The sequence below is a fragment of the Triturus cristatus genome, chromosome 6, assembly GCF_964204655.1.
Source record: "Triturus cristatus chromosome 6, aTriCri1.1, whole genome shotgun sequence".
NCBI lineage: Eukaryota > Metazoa > Chordata > Amphibia > Caudata > Salamandridae > Triturus > Triturus cristatus.
The window spans coordinates 19,271,963-19,288,541 of record NC_140589.1 but is presented as its reverse complement, the minus strand read 5'-3'; the positions used below and the strand labels follow the sequence as shown (position 1 = coordinate 19,288,541).

Here is a 16,579-nt window from a genome sequence, read left to right as displayed (position 1 = left end):
CATCAGGGACACGTAGCATGGCCCCACAAGACGTGACTCATACCCTGGAGGCCATGGTAGCCTGCAGGGTCCCATCCGTAGGGATTCAGTCCTCGTAGATTTGCTTGATTGGAGGGTGGAGAGAGTGCTGAGGCCTAGTTCCCATATAGCTCAGTCAAACACACATCCCCCTCTTTCCTGTGTTGTTGGTAGCAACATCGGTTCATTGTTGCACTAGTGTGCACGCAGTCTATACCCCGAGCCTGTAAAAACTGGACAAGGAAAAAGCTTCACATCTCCAGGTTTGGAGAGAGAGTTTGAAATTTAAAGAGCCCAATCCTGGGTGGCCCAGGCTTTCCAACTGTCCTCAAAGTAGGCTAAATACTGGCCTTGTAGGCCAATACTCTTGTTCTTAACTTGGACAGTGCTGTGTGACATTTGCCTGAGGCAAGACCTTGCTGTTTGCTACATTCCTGAAGTGCGGACTGCAAGGAGACAAGATTTTTGCAGGTTCCTCAGTCCCCCTCCATCCCCACCACCACCCTCATTTTGACTACTAAGCACTGTTGTAATGGCTTTGAAATACCTTCAGCCGTATAATTGGGGCTCACTGCATGTGCTTCGACCCTTACAATGGAGTATGAATGATTGACGTGTACCCAACTGGCATTGCCTAAGTCACTAGTATATGGTACCAGAGGTAACTAGGGCCTGTAAGTTGGTGTCTCCCCCAGGGACTGCAGCACTTGCTGTGCCACCCTGAGTGGGACAAGGCAACACATGGCTCCCAGTCTGCCACTGCGGACTGGAAGAGCGGTTTTAAACTGGTGACTCGACTTTGCCTTTTAAGCTAGTAGCGAAGCACAAACCTCCCTTTTCAATATACCTACGTCACTCCTGAGGCATGCCTAACGAGCCCAGAGGAGGGGGTTGTATGGTAAAAAGTGGAACATGTATTTTTACCTGATCCAGTAGCAGAACCCTAAATTGTAGTTTCTACAATGGAAAGGCTAATAGCCTCTTGGAAAGTACTGGGATGCAGGTTGACACCTCAGCGCGCTAACTTCTGAATTGTGCTACTAAAGTTGGTCCTGTTGGGTATCAAAAGAATCTCTGCATTAAATATGATTTAAAGGTTACATTGAATTTAGTATCGGAGCTGGGCAAAATGCAACTTTGGAAGTTGCCCAAGGTTTCTAATGCCAGTTTACTTTCGTACTTGGGGTCAGTCCTGCAGACCACTTTCTTCCTTCGTGCCGAGATGTGCTAACGACTCAGAGGAAAGATAACAATAAAGGCCTGCCATTGGAGGAAGTGTTAACTCTCCCCCCTCCATTCCCCCCCCCCAGGCAGGAGCCACACTGGTGTTAGCCTAAAAGGCGAGCTTCATAGGCAAAACCGCCCTTGAAGGGCAAATAGGGAACACTTGGGAGAGGGGCTGCTCTATTGTTTAGGTAGACAGGCTGGCACTAGGGACAGGGACGGGGGTAGCCATTTGTCAAACCACTTTTCAAGGGGCGTGTATCCCCCATGGTAGCCACACCTCTGGGTTGGGCCAGGGAGCTCTGGATGCCCAGAGAGGTGTTGTGCCATTCTAGGAGTTGGCAGAATGGTGCATGTTGGGATAGTCAGAAGACACACTTCCCAGGAACTGGTCATCCGAAGAGAGGAAACCTGCTAGCCACATCCTACCCTGTAGGCATTTTCTGAACAGGAATAGGGCACCCCTGGCACCCAGAACTATGATCTCGACTGGGCTGGAAGAAGGACTGAGGAATGATTGCTCTGCTGCACCGTAAAACTGGCAAAGAGAATCTGCACCGTCGTGGACTGCACCTACTGGCTAGCAAGGAGAGGGACTGTGCCTGCCGTATCCTGCTTAAGGAGAAGTTTTCTCCAAGGCCCAGCCAAAGCCAAGAAAACTCCATGGGCCAGCTGACTGGCTTCCCATTCAAAGCACAGGGACACAACAGCTGAAGAAGCCTGCTGGGGCAAGTTAGTAGCCCAAAGTCTTCCAGGCTCCGCCGTGCAGCCCTAGGGACCAGGACCCAAAGAACAAAGTTGCACCGAGTTTGCAGAGCCCGAAGGCCTAGTCTTTGTGCAGCTGGGACCTCCAGAGAAAGAGTGATCAACCCAGAGAGGATTGGGCTGTGACAGCAATATTGGGCCGCCTGCAGTCCAGTGGTGACTGGATTTCTGCCAGCACCGAGAGGACTTTGGGGACGCCAACCGTGTAACCAGGACCACCTTTAGTGGACCGTGGAGCAGTTGCAGTAGGAACCCCGTTGACTGCATCGCACCCACAGCATCCTTTGAGCATCTTCAGCATCCTTCATCGCTTACATAAGGACCACTTCCACAGGAAAGACCTGCAAAGGATAAAGGTGCCTGGAACTGCTTCACCTGCTGAGGCAGCTGTTTCTGAGGGCATGTATGACGCTGCCGTTACAACAGGAAAGCCATTACCACTCATAACCTTTGCAACGCATATTTTTACAATGATTATGCCTTTACCACACAGGCCTTTACAACGAATTTCGTTGTAAAAGCATGAATGTTAAAGGCATATGCGTGGTTAAGGTTTTCCCTGAACCCAGTCCTGAGCCGTAAAACTGGCCCCCGGTGCAACCCATCTTGTCCACCAGGCCCAAAAAAAAACCCAGTCCCGAGCCCTAAAACCGCCCCCTAGCGCCTAAGAAATCTATTGTAAATGTTATCTGTGCGGCGATGGCTTCTGGGAATGTTAATATGAAGTCTTGGCATTTGGGGTTTCTCCAGCATTGGATCTTGCAACAATTATCATTCTTGAATCACTCCTCTTCATCTACCTGGAATTCTCAGTGTGACCTTCAAATAGCAGTGTTTGGTACAAGAGGCTGTAAGGGCCTGAAAGCCATGACACTTTATTAACCAAATAACATCTAAGAGAACACCCAAACTTCAGCCAGTCAAATGTTGGCACTCTAAATACCACCTCCCAGATACCACCACGCCTCACATTTTCTAACGCAGGTCATGTGAAAGGAAATCCCTTCAGAGTTCTGCTCTATCTTCTTTTAGCAATCGAATTTCTAAATTATCACCAGTTTTCCATCTCCACAGCTACTTTCTCGTTGCAGTCTATTGTCTTTGCCGGGTGGCAACATGGAAGAGCTACGACACCTTCATGACACCCTGCCGCCTTGATGCTCATCTGTCCAGAGAGTGTGCGGTTGGGCAAAACGCTCTACTACTTCTCTTTCAATAGGTGGTCTTTTGTCCGGGATATGTACAATATTTGTAAATATGCATAGGCCGCATGTAGACATGATATATTAACTCTTGCAGGCGGCTTATTACTCAAATGAAGCACATAAATCTATGAAAGATCCAGTCCAGGAGAAGAAACCAGTTACTTACCTGTAATGGCATTCCTCCAGTGTTGGTATCTTTCAAGGAGTCTCATGATCTCATTCTTATGAGGTCGTTCTACACAGTGTGTCTGCTTACACATGTGGAAAGTGTACTGCCATTAGGTTCAGCCTTGTACGAGCAGATGTCAGATCCCTTGAGAACTGCTGCAAGGCAATCCTTTAGCTTGTCTCTTCTTTTACAAGGAAATAGTACTTTTTGTAGTATTGTCCATTTGAATGAGTATTGTGTTGGTTCTGATTGAAGTCAGACTTTGGGAGGCTCGATGTGTGTTGATTGCCGACTTGGTACACCAGATTTTGTAGTCTGTGTTCTAGTTGGAAAACTGCTGAAGGAGCTGGACTTTAGTAGACAGTCAACCAGTCATAAATGTACGTCTACATATTGCAAATTAAAAAGCCACCACTTGGTTGTGGCAGGATTCTCTGCAGCAGTTTAGGGCTGATATCGCCATCTTTTTCTTTTGCACGATATCTTTGCATCTCTAATAAGCCAGATTTTTATTCTGATGTTGCTGCTTTTAATAAAGATGAAACTGAATTTTAAGCTGCTGGCTGGGAAATCCATTTAGTAAACCGATGAAGAGCGGACTCTGAAATTCTTTCTTTCTCTGCTCCAGTCCCAGTAACTTACTAGGCCTCCAACTCTGGGTGACAAGCTGGCATCAAACAACCAGACTAAAAAGAAAGAACGTGAAGTCCAAGAGAGCCAACTGAACTATTGTCAGCTGCGTGTCAGGATTCAGAGCATACCTACACCCCATGCCTAATAAATCCATGGCAAGCTATCTTCATTAAATCCTCTCTCTGGGATCTGTGGAGACCAGAGAGAGGATTGTGCTCCACTGATCCCCACAGGATGGAGGGGGACGTGCTATTCACACAGGGGACAATCAATGTAGTATACCTCCTTTCCATTGCTTACAAGCAGTGACTCTCCTTATCCAGAGGTGACTCTCCTTATCCAGAGGTGACTCTCCTTATCCAGAGGTGACTCTCCTTATCCAGAGGTGACTCTCCTTATCCAGAGGTGACTCTCCTTATCCAGAGGTGACTCTCCTTATCCAGAGGTGACTCTCCTTATCCAGAGGTGAGACTCCTTATCCAGAGGTGAGACTCCTTATCCAGAGGTGAGACTCCTTAACCAGAGGTGAGACTCCTTATCCAGAGGTGACTCTCCTTATCCAGAGGTGACTCTCCTTATCCAGAGGTGACTCTCCTTATCCAGAGGTGACTCGCCTTATCCAGAGGTGCAGATGGAGAACAGTTCCACGCATTTCTTTTCCTGGTTCCCAAAGCAATCCAAGAGTCTTGAGGAGGATCCTGTAATAAGAACATAGGTCTAGATTTCGTATCTTCCCCCCGCTGTGATGCTTTACTGACCCAGAACATAAATGTTTTATTTTAGATGGCTTTTCGAAGCCTGGGACCAAAGACACCAAAAGATGCTTAGGATCAGGGTATTGAAATTCGGCTTGGCTCTGGGAGGGCTCCTTCCATCTAAGTTCCACCTCACAAAACTTGCCAGTTGTTTTCTGGTTCACTCTCCTGCTGTTGGCTGGGTGTGGTGAATGTTACCTTCTGCAGCGTTTTGTTCTTACATCTGTTGTGCTCGAGTCCCAATCCTTAAGAATTCGCAATTTTGGGTCCAGGTCTGATTTTATTTTGAGGAAGTTCCTTTATGTTGTTCATTTGCTTAGGAGCCCATGTTAAGGTGGCTTCCAGAAACATGCAGGCATACGTATTTCCTCCTGTATTTGAGGTATACAAAGCTGTTCCGGAGACCATTTCAGTGCGGAGTGTTTCCTGCGCAGATCTTAGTTTCTATCCTGTTTCAGCTTGATAATGCGGTCTACCTGCTACTGCTAAGGAGGCAGTGACAACCAGTTGACCCATTGCCTGATCCTACTCCTGAGTTCTTCAAATCAACTTAGAGTCTGAACAGGCTAGTTTGAGCCTCAGGCCTTATCCACTCAGTTAGTTAAGACACTATCTACCAGTCACCAAGAAGCCTGCCTTCGAGACACTCGATAGCTGTAAATATTAACTGAGCTTCTTTGTACAGATCTAATAGTGGGATCTTCCATTTTGTCAGCCCTCTCCTTATCACCCTGGTGAAATTTTAAAGATAATGTCGAGGCCGGGTACATGAGTTGAGAGAGTCCAGTGTATCGGTTGAAAGTGTAGTAGAAGAAACTGGTCCAATATCTCTCAACCAGGCAGGCAGCTCCCTCTCCGTCTGTGGCATAGGGGGAGATGTCTTGGTCTTTAAGGAACGTGGCTTCCAGGGCATCTCTTCTTCAATCCTGTATCCTTTGAGCATAAGGCAGCCTGATGTGGTGCCACCATGTCAGCCACAGGTCCGCATTTAGGGCTGTCTTTTGTTGCGAGATAGCTACAGACTGCTTTTCACTGAGGCCGTTCGCTCTGTGAATCACGAGAGCCCAAGTGGAATCATCAACGACACAAGAATGCACCAGTTAACTTCTGGACAGAAACCTTTACATCAACGAGGCACTGAACGTTGAGAGTGACTCTGAAGAAGCCTTCAAACGCCACAAACTCTAGCGTCAAGGTGCACATACAACAAAACCGTACATCTCATGCATAAGTGCATGTACAGCAGAAAACACATTACATTTCAAACATTTCTGAGAAAAGCAGAGTGCATATGAATTGATAAAAATACCTATTTTTAAACTTTATTTGAATTTTTTTCTTTAATCATGCAGACAGCAGTTACAACATATTTAACATTGTCACATTCTTATTCATAATTACTTATTAAAAGAGAGTACTTTCCATGAGGAGTAGTCACCTCAATAATGTAAGATAAATTGGTAAAATAGTTGAGTGCAGCATGTCAGTTTCCAACTTCGGCTAGGACAGTGAAATGGAGCGATGATGGTGTGAGAAGTGGCAATGTCATCCACTTTCCACCGGACTCCCTTCGGGATGAGAAAACAACAGCGTGGTCAGGACCAGGAGAAACCTGCTTTCTCGCACCTTAGAAGGGTGGAATATGACATCTCGAACATGCTACTCTGACTTTCCCTTAGCAGCTTTAACTACATCTTGTGGCAAAAGGAACAGTTTCCCAGAGAGCAGTTGTCCAGAATACAGAATATGCAAAGCATGTTACCATCTTTATTGTATATGTCAATCATGCAGAGCCACACTTACCCCTAAATGCAACCGGGCGTCAGGAGGAAAAGGGTCTGAAAAGGGTCCAAGTAGTGAAAAAAAAAATTGATGTCAAGAGGCGATTAGGGGCCATTGAAGGACACAAAAACAGTTTTCCAAATAGGAATTTAGTAGTGAAAAAGTCAGAAGGCAAAGAAAAGTGTTTAGAGGTTATTGAACCAGAGTGGTAACATGAACTGATGGGTTTACTGGCAGTGAAGTGCATTCCAACCTCCAGCAGGAACCAGTGTGTCGTTTTGTTTTCTTGGTGTATGAATATCTGCCTATTTCCCTTTGAGGCGTGTAAAGTTACATTGAACTGTATCACAGCAGAATTGTCCTTTTGGAAAAACAGAGATTAAAGCCATGTGGACTGTTGAGGTAGTGCTTGAAAGAGGTTTCTGTCTGTTGGTGAAGTGTTCCGAGGTCCTACACATAGGTGGAGATATTCAGTGCTAATGAATAGAAATAAAGATTTCATGATAGCGATCACATCTTGCTTATTTTCTCTGGAATATTGCTAAGTTTTTGGCTTCAATTGTATTAATGGAAACACATATTGTGCTTCTAATTTTGCACTATAGGGCGGCATTGACACTCGTGTACATGGATTTGAGATCTTAGGACCGAAGCCAACCTTCTGGCCCGTGTTCAAGGAGCAGCTCTGCCGGCGTACGTACCTGTTCTACACCACAAAAGCTCACACCTGGTGCCAAGAGATTTCGGAGGACAGAATGCAGCTGCTGCGACTCTTCAGCAAGTAAGGGGTTAATTACATTGCCTCTGTCTGAGATGGAAAAAATGCTTTTTGTTCCAGATTTACAGGGATATGAAAAAGAAAGTACACTGCTTAAGACGCTATAGTTCTATGTATTTACAATGTGGTCTGTGGCAAGTTGAAATAGGCGCACTCAATCAGCTGGTGCAGGTGAGTAAGAACGGCTGAACCTTCCAGGTTAATCCAACACAAAGACTGCCAGGTCGAAACACATATTTGTTAACCTGTATTAAACCAATAAACTGCATGTATCTTGCCTTCCTGGAGTGCGGCAAGTTTATTTTTGAGTTGTATGTATTTATATATATATATATGTAAGCTACATCGAGTTTTCAACAATACCCAAGAGTAAATAGTTATAACGTCCTGACAAACAGCATACACACATTTCATATTGTCCTAATTTATTAAACATAGAAACCACCCTCGTTCTCTGCTTTGATTTTCACATCTCTCTTCGGGCCCTTCTTTCCCGTGCCTTTCTCCTGTGGTTACGAGGCAGGCTCAGTGGGGGAGTTCATACACTTTTCTATTTCATCCTAATGATTGTGCTTCTCTGCTTTGATTTTCACATCTCTCTTTGGGCCCTTCTTTCCCGTGCCTTTCTCCTGTGGTTGCGATGCAGGCTCAGTGGGGGAGTTCATACACTTTTCTATTTCATCCTAATGATTATACTTCTCTGCTTTGATTTTCACATCTTTCTTTGGGCCCTTCTTTCCGGTGCCTTTCTCCTGTGGTTGGGAGGCAGGCTCAGTGGGGGAGTTCATACACTTTTCTATTTCATCCTAATGATTCTGCTTCTCTGCTTTGATTTTCACATCTTTCCTCGGGCCCTTCTTTCCCGTGCCTTTCTCCTGTGGTTGCGAGGCAGGCTCAGTGGGGGAGTTCATACACTTTTCTATTTCATCCTAATGATTCTGCTTCTCTGCTTTGATTTTCACATCTCTCTTCGGGCCCTTCTTTCCCGTGCCTTTCTCCTGTGGTTGCGAGGCAGGCTCAGTGGGGGAGTTCATACACTTTTCTATTTCATCCTAATGATTATGCTTCTCTGCTTTGATTTTCACATCTCTCTTTGGGCCCTTCTTTCCCGTGCCTTTCTCCTGTGGTTGCGAGGCAGGCTCAGTGGGGGAGTTCATACACTTTTCTATTTCATCCTAATGATTCTGCTTCTCTGCTTTGATTTTCACATCTTTCCTCGGGCCCTTCTTTCCCGTGCCTTTCTCCTGTGTTTGCGAGGCAGGCTCAGTGGGGGAGTTCATACACTTTTCTATTTCATCCTAATGATTCTGCTTCTCTGCTTTGATTTTCACATCTTTCCTCGGGCCCTTCTTTCCCGTGCCTTTCTCCTGTGGTTGCGAGGCAGGCTCAGTGGGGGAGTTCATACACTTTTCTATTTCATCCTAATGATTCTGCTTCTCTGCTTTGATTTTCACATCTCTCTTCGGGCCCTTCTTTCCCATGCCTTTCTCCTGTGGTTGGGAGGCAGGCTCAGTGGGGGAGTTCGTACACTTTTCTATTTCATCCTAATGATTATGCTTCTCTGCTTTGATTTTCACATCTCTCTTTGGGCCCTTCTTTCCCATGCCTTTCTCCCGTGGTTGCGAGGCAGGCACAGTGGGGGAGTTCATACACTTTTCTATTTCTTCCTAATGATTCTGCTTCTCTGCTTTGATTTTCACATCTTTCTTCGGGCCCTTCTTTCCCGTGCCTTTCTCCTGTGGTTGCGAGGCAGGCTCAGTGGGGGAGTTCATACACTTTTCTATTTCATCCTAATGATTCTGCTTCTCTGCTTTGATTTTCACATCTTTCCTCGGGCCCTTCTTTCCCGTGCCTTTCTCCTGTGGTTGCGAGGCAGGCTCAGTGGGGGAGTTCATACACTTTTCTATTTCATCCTAATGATTCTGCTTCTCTGCTTTGATTTTCACATCTTTCCTCGGGCCCTTCTTTCCCGTGCCTTTCTCCTGTGTTTGCGAGGCAGGCTCAGTGGGGGAGTTCATACACTTTTCTATTTCATCCTAATGATTCTGCTTCTCTGCTTTGATTTTCACATCTTTCCTCGGGCCCTTCTTTCCCGTGCCTTTCTCCTGTGGTTGCGAGGCAGGCTCAGTGGGGGAGTTCATACACTTTTCTATTTCATCCTAATGATTCTGCTTCTCTGCTTTGATTTTCACATCTCTCTTCGGGCCCTTCTTTCCCATGCCTTTCTCCTGTGGTTGGGAGGCAGGCTCAGTGGGGGAGTTCGTACACTTTTCTATTTCATCCTAATGATTATGCTTCTCTGCTTTGATTTTCACATCTCTCTTTGGGCCCTTCTTTCCCGTGCCTTTCTCCCGTGGTTGCGAGGCAGGCACAGTGGGGGAGTTCATACACTTTTCTATTTCATCCTAATGATTGTGCTTCTCTGCTTTGATTTTCACATCTCTCTTCGGGCCCTTCTTTCCGGTGCCTTTCTCCCGTGGTTGCGAGGCAGGCACAGTGGGGGAGTTCATACACTTTTCTATTTCATCCTAATGATTATGCTTCTCTGCTTTGATTTTCACATCTCTCTTCGGGCCCTTCTTTCCCATGCCTTTCTCCCGTGGTTGCGAGGCAGGCACAGTGGGGGAGTTCATACACTTTTCTATTTCATCCTAATGATTGTGCTTCTCTGCTTTGATTTTCACATCTCTCTTCGGGCCCTTCTTTCCCGTGCCTTTCTCCCGTGGTTGCGAGGCAGGCTCAGTGGGGGAGTTCATACACTTTTCTATTTCATCCTAATGATTGTGCTTCTCTGCTTTGTTTGGTGCTGATTGGGCAATTAATCATCAAAGATCAACTGTATCTGAAAATATCCTCCCTAGAAGACTTCGTTTCCCTCAACTCTACCTTGACTAACTGATGGCCATCTTAAGCTCAACACTGCCAATACGGAAATCCTCCTCATTGCTCCCCCCTAAACACACTCCCAAGATCGACCTCAGGACGAAGCATCTAACAGCCTTCAACTATACACCTCACCTGATTGAGTCCTCTAAATCCATTGGAGTCCCTCCAGACAAACACCTGAACATGCAGAATCATATCAGGAATGCCCCGCAGGGCGCTAATCACCAAAGGGGTGCACTAAGTGTAGGAAAGTGGGTTTCTGTTGCATTAACCTCCCCCACACTTTTTTCCAGACTGCTGATGCTCTTTTCCTTGGTGTGTGCTTCCCTGCGTGCCGTGCCTACAACCCACTGCCCTGGCATAGATCAGTCACCCCTCTAGCTGGGTGCACTATACCAGTGGTAAGGGTACAGGTGCATGAGCCCTTTACCCCTACAGTGCCCAGGTCCATTACTGGGCACTATAAGTGCAGTGCTGCCATTAAGAGTATATGGTGCTGGGAGTTTGTTATTACGAACTCCACAGCACCCTAATGGCTACACTGAAAACGGAGAAGTTTGGTATCAACCTTCTCAGCACATTAAACCCACACTGATGCCAGTGTGGGATTTAATAAAAAATGTACACAGAGGGCATCTCAGAGATGCCCCCTGAAAACTAACCCACCCTTAGTGTCCAGGCCGAGTGCCTGCTTTCAGCTGCCACCACCAGACATGTTTCTGGACCCCTGGGTCGAGAGCCTGCTGCTCTCTGGGTCCTGAAACAATGCACATCCTGGGACGAGGTGCCAAGCCTCCTCCCCCAGGATGGGCAGGGTTCACGAAGGGGAAGCTTCAAAGGCTTGCCGCCTTTGAGAGCTTCCCAGGCCAATTGCTGCTTTCAGCAACTGGTTCTACCCCCCACTTTGGGTGGGAGAACCGGCAGGAAAAACAAGTGAGGGAGAGAGGCGTGCCCACCTCTGTCAACTCCACCCATCAGTTGGTGGAGGTGAGGTGAAGCACAACTCTGAATCCCCACCATCTTGAGGATGGGGGGACCCAACCAACCAGGGATAGGCTACTGCCCCCCTCCCACTGGAGGGTGGCACGATACGGGGTGTACCCACCGCAGGGAAGGGACCCATTGGTCCCCGCCCTCTATCTACCTGTAACGCCCCAAAATCAAGTATTTAGGGGGCACCCTGAACATTGCTTCCTCAGATCCAGTCTGACAACAAGAAGAAAAGGAGGACCGAACAGCCAGCTAACAAGAGGAAGACGCCCACTGACTTGGCCTCAGCCCTACAGGCATGTCTCCCCTCGAACCTGCTCCTGCAAAATCCTGGTGTGTCCTGCAGCCAGCAACCTCGAAAACCCCGAAGGACCTGCCTGCCTTAACTTCCAACAACTGCTTCCCCCGTGAACACCTGATTTGTTCAACTGCAACCTCTGGCAGCAGCCGGAGGCGTGAATCCAGCCCACTCTGCACCTGCCGAACCCGGCCCGAGCTCGAGTGGAAAAACACCACGAGGAGATCAGCCCAGCGATCCTGACCCGAGATCTGGCGACCCCTGACCTGCCACAGGCCTCCATCCGACACCTGCAGTCTGAATCCAGAAGGTCCCCCTAACCGCGACCAGGAGCTGGTTAGAAGATCCGACCCCAAAAGGCACCCCATCACCAGACGCCCCACGGCCTTGTGTGCCCAAAGCGACGGTGCCTAACCAACCCTTAACTTCCCAACTTACCTCTCCAAGTGGTGGTGGCACCCAGAAGTCCTTCATTTCCCTGTCTGCAGTGCTTTTGCAAACCGTAGGTTCTCCATTCAAAACAGGGAGCCCGGCGTCGAAACTGCACTCTGCAGCCGGCCTCCTCAGTGCTGCTGAGGGTGCACCTTTTGTGCTACTTTGTTTCCCCATTTGCCCTGACCGAAACCCTAGGAGCTTTGCTCCCACAACCCAGTGGCCTGCTTGCCAGCAGCCACCAACCGGAGGCTCCCTATCCCCCATTGGATAACATTGGGCTTCAACACTCTGCACCCGGCCGCCCTATTGCCGCTGAGGGTGTAACAAGAATGCATCACTGACCCTGGGGGACCCCTGAGTCTAACCCCAGAACCTTAACTCCCACAGTCAATAGCTTACCTGTCAACCGATAACCTGTTTTTCGTCCATAGATTAACAGTGACAATTTTCTTCCAAAAAGTTTTTAAATGTGGAGTTTTGAAATCTAAAAATATTCTTTAAAAATCGCACAAATAACCAAAACGTATTTACTTACCTGTTTACAGGAAATGTCCCAGTACTGAATCCAGGTATCCAGCACTAAGTAAGAAAAGTCACGTAGAAAGTAACTTACTTGTAATTTACTGAAAAGGCCTATTCATTCCAATGTACTGTATTTGCTAAGTGTTCCTACCTGCTGCACCCCCTGTAAATCAAACAAAGTACAAGTTCTATTGCATTTTCAAACTGTTCTTTATTCAGCAACTTATTACTGTAAAGTATTTAATGCTTACCTGTGCCAGGCTTGCTTAGTTCTAAAAATAAACAACAGTATATTTTTTGTATACAAAAACAATTGGCCTGGAGTTCAGTTCTTGAGTGTGTGAATTCATTTGCTGACTGAGTTTGTGCATCAAATGCTTAACACTGTCCTCTGATGCTACCTTACTGTTCAATCACTCTACCACAAATAGAGAGTAAGGTTGTAATTGTAATTGTAAAAATCACTTGTATAGCGCATGGCTACCCGTAGGCATCCCAGCGCTTTTGGCACAAAAGTGAGCCCGGGGTTCGTTCACATCACATTATTTTACTACATTAGGTTCTATCTAACTTTAACCTCTGCCTACCTCTGGGGTCACCTGTATTCTATACCCACTATACCTCACTTTGGTGAAGTATATATAGAGCCAGTTTCGTACACCAAGGAAACTCAAACCCTCCCTATCACACGATGACTTTAACTGGCATCCAAGCTCTTGTATTGCCTAGACTAGACCACGAAAGCGCTGCCCTTTGCAGTCTTCCACCGCCCCCCGCACCCCCCCCCCAAGGGCATCCCTTAATGCTGTGGCCAGACTGATAGCTGGTACTAAAGAAAAGGATCGCATATCTCCAGCTCTAAAATCTCTAAAATGCCTTCCATACGAAGCAAGAATTATGCTAAAGATTGCGTGCATGACTCATAAAGCCCTACATTTCAAGACCCCCATATATCTGACACAAAAGCTTGAGTTATCAGGGGGCTGCAGACCCTCACAAAGTGCAAACTCATTGCTACGGAAACCACAGATTTTCCAAAAAAGAGAGCGAACTACAGAGCCTTCTCGGGCATCGCCCCGAAGATATGGAACTCTCTGCCAGCGGGAGTCCGTCGAATCCCATCTACCGCTTCATTCAAAAACGAAGTGCAATCTATACTAATGAATACGTTTTTGCTCTAAGACACCGTATGTTTCATTGCTTATCTGTCTGCCCATTACTATGATGCTCTGATTTTCCACTACTCTGATGTGCAACCATTGACTCCAGCTTTAGCATGTTACTCTCATATATTTAATGTTTGTTCCTACTACTGTATTCCACGTACTCTATGATGTGAAGCGCTCTGATACCCTATTAGGTCCTGCTCGCGCTATACAAAACTTTATAAGTAAATAAAGATGTTGTGACGCGTCTTATTTCTAGGCTTTTTTGACCCTTGCGCTTGTTTATTCACTTCCCGTCTTTTATCAGACCCGAATCTAAGCACTGTTCCTTTGGAAAGGAGATTTGCCCCCTTGAGTGAATTTCAGACAGAAAGCTTCCTTCTTGCCTCTTCCCCTGGCTCTCACTTCTCAGGATATCTTCATTCAGATCATTGACACTTCTCACAACTGGTCTCATTCTACTTGCATTTTAGAGGTTTGTCAGACTCCTTTTCGGGGTATTTTAGTCCCTGTTCCAACTGAGTTTTCCCCTAACTTGCCCATCCCCTCGATGCTCCTCTACTAGAGAGCAGATCAGAGGCCCAGTTCTCAGCCTACCTTAAGGGTTCCAGGTGTCGCCTCTCTCACCAGTTGCAAATTTCTGGTCTCATCTGCTCCACTTTTCCCTGCCGCTATTGTGGTGCCCGAGTTTTCCCCTTCTGCCACTTTCATGGGCAGCTTTCAGGACCTGTCATTCAACCTGCTAGGAGGGAACATATCATGTGTTCGTCTTCCATCTTGCAAGGCCATCCATTTACTACTGTGTCCCCCTCCTCGTCTGTGGGGGAGCACCTTTTCTTTTTTGTTTACACTCGGTCCCATTGTCAGACACCAGGTGCCCGCAGTCATTTATCTCCAGCGCCGTTGTTTCATCCTGTAGGGAGATTGTAGGAGTGAGTGGTGTTGCTTGTGCCTGGTCTTCTACCACTGCAAGTCTTGCACAGGCCTCCCTCCCCTGCTGCTCGATGGGCCATCACTGGGGGGTTCTGGGTGTCACTACTATTGGTGGTTCTTCAGGGTTAGAACCAACACCTTTGCATCCGTATTCGTAGTAGTGGTCTTAATGGTGAGTAGGGCTTTTGACTGCCTCTGGTCAGTGTTTCTGCTGTCACCCCAGCTGCTCCTTCTGTCTTTGTGTCTGGTTTGCGATCCCCACTCTTTTGTTGGGAGTCGGTGCTTGGATTGTGGTATTCCGCCTCCTGTGCTTCACTCCTTCAGTTCTTGGGGGACAGTTATAGTTGTGGCAGATTCTCCTGCATTCGGTGCATTCACACTTTTTGAATTTGCTCCTGATTTGAAAGAGACTTGTGCCAGGGTCCTTAAGTTGACTGAATGCACAGTTGGCAGCTGCTCCCTCTTTTGTTGCAAGAGATGAGGTTCAGTTGTTTTTCTACTAGGTGAGTGAGTCGTAGTACACTTTTGTTTTAGAATAATTTAATTGGGTGCGGATAGAGCATAAGAAAACTTTTGACACTGACTCGGAGGGGGGAATATGAGCCATGGTGGGTGGGTGTTTGAGCGGAAGCTGTAGAATGTAAAGCCTTCTCTATGGAGCGGAAGCTGTAGAATGTAAAGCCTTCTCAATGGAGCGGAATCTGTAGAATGTAAAGCCTTCTCTATGGAGCGGAAGCTGTAGAACGTAAAGCCTTCTCTATGGATCGGAAGCTGTAGAATGTAAAGCCTTCTATATGGATCGGAAGCTGTAGAATGTAAAGCCTTCTCTATGAAGCGAAAGCTGTAGAATTGTAAGCCTTCACAATGGAGCGTAATCTGTAGAATGTAAAGCCTTCTCTATGGAGCGAAAACTGTAGAATTGTAAGCCTTCTCAATGGAGCGGAATCTGTAGAATGTAAAGCCTTCTCTATGGAGCGGAAGCTGTAGAATGTAAAGCCTTCTCTATGGATCGGAAGCTGTAAAATGTAAAGCCTTCTCTATGGAGCGAAACCTGTCGAATTGTAAGCCTTCTCAATGGAGCGGAATCTGTAGAATGTAAAACCTTCTCTATGCAGTGGAAGATGTAAAATGTAGAACCTTTATTTTCTTTGTCATTAACCAAGAACCTCACCTCGTTGGGAGCCCTCATCTACGGACCACCAGGTTGTATGGCTAAATGGAACTCTTGTGTTGTGGAAGTTCTTTCATCACCTATCCTGAAAATGTCAAATTTCACTCTTCTAGGTAATCTAAACATACCCTTTGACAAGGCGAACTGCAGTATGGCCTCTTCTTTAATAGAAGGTTTTGCAGCTCTTAACATTCAGCTCATTACGAGCTCTCCTACCCCTGTAGCATGGCCATATCCTGGACTCCATTGTTCCAACCTAGAGACTGTTCAGCCTCTTCAATTAACATGGACTAATCATTTTGCAGTCTCTATTTCTCTTCCCGTTCATTCAGTAGTTCGCTGACAGGAGATTCAGAGTTTATCTACTCTTACGAGATGGTCAAAGCTTAACGTTCCTGCTAGTTACTGTTTTCTGGAAGACAATCGCCCCACACTGAGTCACTCAGTTGAATCAGATGCCCACACCATTGACTCCTGCCTCAGATCATCATACGATGTTTTAGTCCCTACTACAAGCAGGAAACGTCATAAAATATTTCCTCCCACTCCATTGTATTATGATGTACTGTATGAAACTAAAAAACATGTAAAAATCTGGAAAGAGATTGGCGGAAAATATATTGTAATGAGAACAAAGTAAGATATAAGCTTGCGCTAATAGACTATCAAAAACAGTGCGGAACAGCTAGATCCATATTCTATACGGGTAAAATCACTCGGGTAAAATCACTCAGGCCAAAAACTGCCCAAAAATGATTTTTAAAGTAGTGAAGGATGTGTCAGATTATCCAAACAGTGCCCCATGCACTTACCTCTCACAAACTTAATGTGAGGAAATTGTAGACTTCT

At 46.5% G+C, this 16,579-nt stretch overlaps 1 protein-coding gene across 1 annotated transcript in view; it reads left to right on the top strand.

The window, feature by feature from the left end:
* The window catches only part of LOC146813655 (cullin-9-like), a 570,887-nt gene that overhangs the window by 370,391 nt on the left and 183,917 nt on the right, over positions 1-16,579 (top strand). Inside the window, exon 23 of the mRNA XM_085610143.1 lies at positions 7,157-7,332. Within this exon, the coding sequence (XP_085466269.1) occupies positions 7,157-7,332 (176 nt within the window). The remainder of the gene's footprint in view (positions 1-7,156; positions 7,333-16,579) is intronic.